This window comes from Musca domestica, unplaced genomic scaffold (assembly GCF_030504385.1).
Source record: "Musca domestica strain aabys unplaced genomic scaffold, Musca_domestica.polishedcontigs.V.1.1 11, whole genome shotgun sequence".
NCBI classification, from domain to species: Eukaryota; Metazoa; Arthropoda; class Insecta; order Diptera; family Muscidae; genus Musca; species Musca domestica.
This window is the reverse complement of record NW_026712133.1, coordinates 11,581,166-11,590,147: the sequence shown is the minus strand read 5'-3', so window position 1 is coordinate 11,590,147 and position 8,982 is coordinate 11,581,166. Positions and strand designations below refer to the sequence as shown.

The 8,982-nt window shown below is 33.3% G+C and overlaps 2 protein-coding genes across 2 annotated transcripts; one reads left to right on the top strand and one right to left on the bottom strand.

Moving 5' to 3' along the window:
* Positions 1–6,215, top strand: LOC101895508 (centrosomal protein of 97 kDa). The gene is made up of 13 exons (XM_011297147.3): positions 1–356; positions 841–998; positions 1,075–1,335; positions 2,231–2,427; positions 2,486–2,569; positions 2,629–2,903; positions 2,972–3,055; positions 3,120–3,293; positions 3,376–3,552; positions 3,624–3,942; positions 4,008–4,175; positions 4,240–4,537; positions 4,598–6,215. The coding sequence occupies exons 1-13, from the start codon at positions 353–355 to the stop codon at positions 5,108–5,110; spliced, it is 2,712 nt and encodes a 903-aa protein (XP_011295449.2). The 5' UTR covers positions 1–352; the 3' UTR covers positions 5,111–6,215.
* Positions 6,216–7,328: 1,113 nt separating this feature from the next.
* Positions 7,329–8,451, bottom strand: LOC101895337 (probable RNA-binding protein EIF1AD). Its single transcript, XM_005190658.4, has 3 exons — positions 8,284–8,451; positions 8,052–8,212; positions 7,329–7,982 (listed from the first exon to the last, which is right to left on the bottom strand). The coding sequence occupies exons 2-3, from the start codon at positions 8,209–8,211 to the stop codon at positions 7,630–7,632; spliced, it is 513 nt and encodes a 170-aa protein (XP_005190715.2). The 5' UTR covers position 8,212; positions 8,284–8,451; the 3' UTR covers positions 7,329–7,629.
* Between the last annotated feature and the right edge of the window lie 531 nt (positions 8,452–8,982).

Here is an 8,982-nt window from a genome sequence, read left to right as displayed (position 1 = left end):
GAAAATATTTTTTCAATCACTAGGAGCAGCAGCCTAAACAATTAAAGGATTTTTTGCTGGTCAAATAAAATTGTTTATTTATTCAATTCTTAAACTCTTTTTCTACTTACCACGGGCAAATTAAAGTTTAAAAATTAGGGTTTAATAAAAAAAAACATAAATTTAAGCGAAAAGTGAATGAATGTGAAGTGTTTTTTGGCTAAAATAATCACACCACAAAAAGGAAAAACATCGATTTTTCTCAAGTATAAAGAAAGAATAAATTGTGACCGGCTGGTCATTTAGGAACGCAGACAGGACTAGGCTGTTATACTACGAACATCAGTTTTTTAATAATTTGAGAAAGGGAGAAATGAGTAAGTTCCATAGGACAAGAATAAAAACTGAAATATTGTAGAAACTACTCTATGGAATTTGTGTGAAAATCTTATTGGAATGGGAGCAAATAAATAAATGTGTATTGAAGAAAATTCCATCAGTAAAATTAAATACATTCCAAGCCAAACAGTGGATATAGTATACTTGTTCTCGTACTAATTACTAATTATATGAATTAGTAAATATATATGGGCCACTTTGCATGCTCCTTGCCATTAAGAAAAAATTAACTAGGTATCATGACGTCACATGTCTACTTTCCCTCCCTCCCCTTCGACTTTAATGATCAATGTAAACTTCGTTTTCGATTTTGCCACAATAATGCACACATAAATATGAAGGCTTGTGCTAAGCGTCACCGTCGCTATCGCAATCATTTGAGTGGATTTATGTCCATACATCACCATAATGTCTACATCTTTTTGCTTCATTCTCATACCAGTGTCGGTTTGTTATTTTCAGGTGAAGAGGAAAGTGAAAAAATTGTTTTGGACTTGTCCAAAAAACAGCTGAAAAAAGTGCCAAAACAAGAAGAAGCCCAAAATGTACGTGTTCTTCTCTTAGATGAAAATGAATTACAAAAAATTGATAATATCGATTCATATTTGAAAATAGAAAAGGTAAGCATACTTGCAGTCGACACTTGAGACAATTGTTTCCGGTCTGTAATATTTTTTGCATTTCTTTTTATTGTAGCTTTCCTTAAGTAAAAATCAATTGCTACGCATGTATGGCATATGTCGTCTACATTGCTTGAGAGAATTAAATCTTTCGTTCAATGGAATTTTATCAATTGAAGGTTTAAAGGATTGCACCCACTTGCGAATTTTGAATTTGGAGGGAAATAATATCAAAAACATCGAACATTTAAATACCAACACAAAATTGGAATATTTGAATTTGGCCGAGAATAGTATTGGCAGCATATCGGATATATCGTTTCTGAAATGTCTTAAGGTATGAAAATTTATGATTTTTGTTTATTATAGCATAAAAATTAATAGTTCTTTGAATAAGGATGCAATTCAAAGAATCTATGGTTTGCACAACTATTTTATATTGTAGGGCATTGCGTGATAAGGGAATATCGCTGATCGTTATAAAGTTTTGAAACTATATAAACGGTCGTGCTTCTGAGTTTCTATCATACTGCTAATTTTCAATACTGGGAATTAAAAAAAAATCGATCACACGAGCCGTTTGCAATATCTTTAAATATTGTACATATTCTACCTATAATGCCTAAAAGTATGCCATGGTTTTCATTATTGTAATACATATTTCTAATTCTATTTTTGGAGTAGTTCACTCATCATGTAAACTTATTATGTTAGCTTTAAAGAAAACTAGCTTTCATTTCATATTATGTATATATATATATATATATATATATATATATATATATATATATATATATATATATATATATATATATATATATATATATTTATTTGGTTTTTTATTATTATTTTTATAGTTGTTGAATCATATTGTTTAGCATATAGTATTCGCTTTAATTGGCCTAAAGGCTTTGTATACTTGTCATGGTACAAATAAATAAATAAATAAAATGCATCTATTGGTATTATGGTGGTAGAATGTATCAGAAAAAACAACCAATCGATAAAAAATAAAGGAGTGACCGTGCCAACATTTTTTGTCTCGCGTTAACTATGTCAAGTATTCATAAGCGGACACAGTAGCTATTATTGAGCTATGATAGGGAGGAGACTAGGGTATCTAACATAAACAATTCAAAAATGGGATATAAGCTCACAGTATATTAATTTATTGCAGCTATAAATGATTTTTTTTTTATCAGATTAACTAATTACTTATGTTCTTTTTACAGGAACTCTTTTTGCATGGAAATCGTTTGACACATTTAAGGCAATGTGACAAATACTTACCTCAGTCTTTGGAAGTTTTGACTTTGGCCAAAAATAATATAAGTGACTTAAATGAAATATGTACACTGGCGCATTTGAATAATTTAAATAGCCTTACCATAAGCGAAAATCCTTGTGTTTCGATGACCGCCGGAGCAGAGTAAGAAAAGCCTCTCGTAAACTACCACTTGCAAAACTAAAATCTTAATCTATTTCAGTGGATTTGATCATAGACCATTTGTTCTAAATTGGTGTTTGAGCTTAAAGGTTATCGATGGATTTGTGGTTGATCCAATTGAGAGGTTAATATTGGCGTAAATATACTCTACTTTTTAAATATTATTATGAACTTTAATTACAGTCTGAAGGCTGAATGGCTTTACAGTCAAGGGCGAGGTAGGAGTTTCCGTTTGGGAGAGCAGGCAGCCTTGGCAAAATATTTAAGCTCAGTTTGCCCTTTGATTGGAAAAGCATTGGAAAATGAAAATGAACGCAAATTACGTTTGATACTGAGCAAGGCTCAACATCATCAACGCCAACTGCAGGAAGAAATATCAGAAAACTCAAATGCTTCGGCGAATAATTCTCCATCTTCGGGGCGAAAGAAGCCCGCAAGTCGAATACAATCACCAAGATGTAAGTAATTATTTTCCAAATTATGGAAAATTGTTTATTTTGTTTTCCGCTTTTGTTGTCATTTTCAGTTTCACGCTTAAGTGGTCGCCAAGGTTCGCCAGACTCAATGGTTAACAGCTATCATGGCAATACAGCCAATGATCGTAACGATGGTAAATATAATAGAAATTATGAATTACAAAATAGTAGTTTATTTTGGAGTTGTCCTTCTTTTAGTTAATAATACAAATCATGCTACCCAAATGACAACATCACTTATAGAAAATGTCAAGAACTGCGATTCAATAATGACACAAAGTTTGGAAGGATCAAATAGCAATAACTCAAATGCAAAGATGAACAATTCACAGGAGTCCACACCTCGTACGATTACTCCAAATCCGTATAATGGTAATTCTAAAACATTCATATCGCAAATCCAGAATTTGAGCCGTCATAAATGATTTCAATTAACCAAATTTCTTTTTTACAGAACAATCGTACATAAATCAGCCATTAAGTGGTGGACCACTAGCCACTGCATCAAAAATGGTGCCTGTACCCGAGACACTTATGAGTCCAGATGTTTGTCCTGCTTCAGTGGCCCAGAGGGTAACAGTTTCTGCAATTAATACTCAAATACAACAAACAAAAACTAACAAAAATAAAGGTAAGAATGTGACAAACAACAAGGCTCAATATATAATGCTTATAATCGTTTTTTTTTTCATTCATTGACAGATAATCGTTTAAATTCACCAAAAATGCGAAGTCCTCACTTGAAACGCAATACTTCGGAACGCAGTCCAACAATGAGTCCAAGAAAATCTAATAGTGTCGCCAACAATTCCAATATTCATCAACAAATGTCCAATACAAAAATGCTTTTGAATCAGCAACAACATATGGAACAACATCAGATAAAGTCAAGGCAATTTGTAACAAATTCCATGCATGTTGCAGCCCCCGATGATTGTTCAGCAGGTGGCAGTTCTGACGATGACAGCGATAACATCAATGTGGATAAATTGAAAACCATACGCAACAAAGCCGCTCAGAGGTAATAACCAAGTGGGCACTATACTATTGCAGCAATACGATTTTGTTTTCTTTTTTGCATTCTAGATGCCAACAGATGAAACAGAATATGGATAATTCTAGTTTGAATTGTAGTCAAGACACTGAATCATCAGCTGTGGTAATACAAAAGATATGGCGTGGTTATCGTACACGCAAAAAAACTAAGGATATTGCGGAAAAATTACTTAAGCGAAGAACCCATGAATACATTGAGTAAGTAGATTGCAAACATATTTTAACGGAAGTACAAATCTAATTATTTCAAACTACTAATTAGCAAACTGACCAAGGATATGGAAATGACAAAGGCCCAACTTGAAAATGAACGAAAAATTCAGCAGTTGCAAATGCAGGCCATTAATGCTCTTTGGAAAAAGGTTTCTTCGATGCAAAGTACAGTTGCTGCTACCAACGCAACAGCAGCGAATGTAGATGTTACCCACGGAGACCAACCAGCCGTTGGGACATCATCTGGCAATATGGTAGTGACACAACCGAATACATTATGTTTAGATAATAGTTCAACGACAGTGGTAAATGACTTGGCCAAGACATGTGGAATGCTAACAAATCAGGTAAGGGTAGATATTCCATCAAAATTATCCTGTTGTTAGCAAATGTTATCTCTTTCTTAGGTACAACAACTGCAGGGTTCAATGAGGGATATTTTAAATTGCCTCACATTGTTCTGCAACTTACCGCAGGAGAATGTAAAACGCCTCTTGACGGCAGGTGTGGCCGAGGCATTGTCTCAAACAACAAATCAAGTCAATAACTCGAACTGCAGCGAGAAAAAAGACTCAGCAGCTACTCAAACAGAAATTGTTGCCGTGCACACTCCCCAAATGGAAAATCAAAATAATTTCCCATTTACAAAGGTGCGTCCCTCTACTCTAGCCTTGATAGAAGCTCAAAATGCAAATGCAATAAATAACAGCAGTGCTCCAGTGATTCCCAGTACTACAGTGACTGCGACAAACACAGATGCGGACCAACCATTAGAGACTCCAACTAACCACAAAAGACAGCTGCCGCCCGATGAAAGTGGGGTATGCAGCGACGATGTACGGTCAAACGATTCTGTTTCATTTTCCGAGAAACAAGATGAAGATGAAAAACATAATATGCATTCGAAATCCAGTGGCTAAATTTCAAAGTCCGAAATAGGGAATTTTAAACGTGATATTCTACTGTTTCATTTTTTCGTAAAAGCATTGCGTTACATTACCGACTCGATAATTGTGTCACACCGCATTACGAGTTCCCCCCTAGTAGTTATATATACATACTAAGAATATGGTCCCATTGGTACATAGATTTATGTATCGTGTAGAATATTAAACATTATCATTTTATTCTTGTATGAGACAACAAAACATTCCCTTGTCCAATGTAAACACGCACTCATTCACTTACACTCTCTCAGGCCTCCTAGTCATTTGTTCTTTGTGTCTTTCTCACCAAAGGCTTAAATAAGATCTCATAGTATTTTTACATAAAAAAAAAACAAATTCACAAAATATACTGGAATAGCGACAGTAATTAGTATTATTAGGATTATAGCTTTTGCATCTCATAGTAAATCATAGTAATGAAAGAAAAACAAAAAGAAAAAATCAAATGTTATTACCACTCTCCTTCACTTGAAACTAAAAGATGAAATTTACAACCACCAACTGTTTAGTCACTAAGGAGAATTTAAAAAGAAGTCTCTGCTGCCACCATCACCACCAACACAAAACATTTTAATACAATACAATATAACGAATAAGTTTGCAATTTCAATGTTTTCGATTAAAATCAGCATGGGCTAAATTTAAATACTCACAAAATGGATACACGAGCATCTTCAGTTGATTTATATCTAAACATATTTTATGCAAACTATATAAACTCAACACCGGAAAATAAGCAGCCAAATAACCGATACACTCCATCCAGTTCACCCAGTCATATTCTAATCGTAACAGAAACAACGAAACTTTAAAACATTTTTGTTCGTTTTTCAATAATGATGATACGCAATCAAGATATGTCTAATTTCGAATTTTTCCAATCATTCCAGTTTTATTTTAGAATTATGTATATCAATCGAATATATTTATTTTTTATTAAATCTCTATCTAGATTGTAAGATATACATATATATTAAAAAACCCAACAAAATATACACACAAAATTACACATTTTTAATTTTGAAAATTTGCAAATTCCAGTGAAAAATAAAATTGATGCAGCTTTAATAAAAAAACAGTGAGGTGTAGTCATTGATAAACATAGAGAGGGGGAATTGTGGAAATATGAGCATTTACGTAATCTGGCTGGAAGAGTTTATGGAAAAGCAAAGTAAGTTGTATTAGAAAGTAGGGAGCCGAGTTTCATATGCCATACTTTTATCGGTTTTCCCTAAGACATTTGTTTCCTTATTATTCCTGGAAATTTCGCATTACGTAAGGGGGAATGACACTTGGGCGTTTTCTTTACAACGAATTTACATAGCTCTAGTTGTTGGTCATAAATGCAGAGGTTGAAAAACTTTTTTGGAATGACTTTACCTTCTTCATTCTATAATAGTTATATCGTTTGTTCCATAATTTTTGGCACTTAAAGGTAAATGTGAGGGAAATATATGTAATCAATTATTCCCACAGACAGTTGCGGTGGTCTTGAAATAGGTAAGAGTAACAAAAGTAAATGTTCCATGAATATCGATAAAGTATTAAAAACACAGGGTAAGATAATAGAACTGCAACAAAGTCAAACGCCATAATTTTTACATTTTTTTTCTTAATTTATTAAGAAGAATTTATTCACATTTAAATGCTGGAGTGTTCTAACGATAGCCACTTGTGGTTTTCTAGCCAAATATAAGGAAATCACACTATCACGCTTGAATTCCATCACGATTTTTTTCTGGAAAATTCTCACCAAAATGCTTTTGTATGCTTGTAAACAATGTAATTAGCTGTCACTGGAATAATTTTAACAGCTAATTACTTCAATGTACCATTTTCACTGTGGAATGAATTAATGTTGCCTAACGTCAGAATAGAATGCAGTACCTGGTATACGGTGTCTTCGAGATAGTCATATATCCATATGGTTTCTACAATAGTTTGAAAAATACCAAAATGTAAACATGGTTCCCCTTTGAATTATGTTGCTACTTTGTACATAGCAACACGTCTCGAGTAAAAAGTTGCTAGAGATGAAAACTCATGCACAGAGCTTTTGCTTTTTAAATTGGGACTTTTCCGAAACTTCGCGGATATTAATTATCTTAATAATTGGGTTGCTGTTCGAGAATCAGATTAGAATATGAAATATGGGTATACTCAAATGAATGTATGAAATAAAATTTAGGAATTAGATTTAGGATTATATAAAATTTATTTTTAACTTCATATGCCAGTTTATAAAACTGATTAAATATAATTCCACGGATGAATTTTCAAAAAGGTGATGAGTGATGTGACAAAAAAGATTTAAGAAAATACAAACATTTGTGTTGTATCTTAAAGTATAAACGCTACGCAATTACTAAAGCGCTGGAGTTGAGGCATATTCTCATCCCCAAAATATTTTTGAAATCTGCAACCCAAAACATTGTTTTATATCACCCTTTTCGTTTGCTCTTTCATGTGGGTTGCAACATAAAATTTTGGGATTATTCTTCTTCTGAATTTTCTGAGCTATCTTCCTCATCATCGTCACTGTCATCCGAATCTTCAATTATTCTTGCTGCAGGTCGATTCATATTTGGCTCAATGTCATCGTCGTCATCCTCTTCTTCATCCTCAGAGGATTCTTTTGCAGCATTGGTTTGGTAATTCTCCTTATTAGACTTCATGGCAAATCTTTCTGGCCACACTCCTGCCTTCTTATACTCCTTAATGTGTTCAGGGGTAAGTATTTTGCATATTTCACCTTTTACTTTGTCGCCTTCCTCAATGGGTTCTACCAAAATAAAATCGCCTCGTTTCACCCAGACATTCTTGCGAAATTTATTGGGCATTGTTACTATAGAAGAACGCTTAATAAATATCAAAATTCCATAACACACAGATCAGCAGTTTCATGTCCACTTACCTAGGAAACGTTCATCATCTACATTGGCGGTTTCCACCTCATGCAGATTATTGCCGCGACTGCAGACAACACGTACGATTTGTTGATTCTCTTTGGGCAACTCATAGTCGTCCTCCATCATCTCCTTAAGAACATGTTTTTGGCGTGTAACTCGAGACATCCTACAATAAATGACACGATTATTGAAGTTCTCATGAATTGATGCGAATCACACTCGTCGCCATCTACTAACCTTTGTTTCAGACGTTAGTGTGTTCAGGAATTTAGATATTTTCTGGTGCTTTCAAAATATTTTAATGATTCTTGTATTTTTAAATTCATTTATATGAAAATGAAATATTTTTTAGCAGGCGACTACTGCTTCCAATGTGGTGTGTTGTACCTAGAGATGGCAGATAGTGGATGTTATTATCGATTACTGTATTGCATTGCCCTCGATAAACTTGTAACGATAATATCGGTGAAAATAGCTCTGTCAGTTATTTTCATCGCACATTGTTGCTATAATGGCATCAGCACTCTACGACATTGATATCTGACAGTTTTGATCTTGAAAATTAAGTTTAATTGATTTTATGTGTTTACAATTTGTGTTCTTTATGACAATGACATTATTTCTGAGAGAGAATTAAAATTTTAAATGGTTATAGCGCTAGAGGTAGACGCATTTAGTCTAAATTTATATAAGAACAGTTACAGATCTGCTAGAATTTACAACTTTTTACTATGATAACAGATTTTCCCTTTATGATATCGAAAAAATGTACAAAACTAGTAAATTCTTGCATGTTCTGGAACAGACCAATAATTAAATAATTTATAAAGGCAAGTTTACTTGCGACATATCTTTGTTTGTAAACGAATCTAGTCTTACAGAATCGAATATTGCAAACATTTTCAAAAAATAATATAAGAATAACCTATAAGGAAA

Coding starts and splice junctions, on each gene's coding strand:
- LOC101895508 (XM_011297147.3), top strand. Junction 999..1,074: donor CATATTTGAAAATAGAAAAG/GTAAGCATACTT, acceptor TTTTTATTGTAG/CTTTCCTTAAGTAAAAATCA. Junction 3,553..3,623: donor AAAAACTAACAAAAATAAAG/GTAAGAATGTGA, acceptor ATTCATTGACAG/ATAATCGTTTAAATTCACCA.
- LOC101895337 (XM_005190658.4), bottom strand. CDS start 8,211: ATGTCTCGAGTTACACGCCAAAAACATGTTCTTAAGGAGATGATGGAG. Junction 7,983..8,051: donor AGATGATGAACGTTTCCTAG/GTAAGTGGACAT, acceptor GTTCTTCTATAG/TAACAATGCCCAATAAATTT.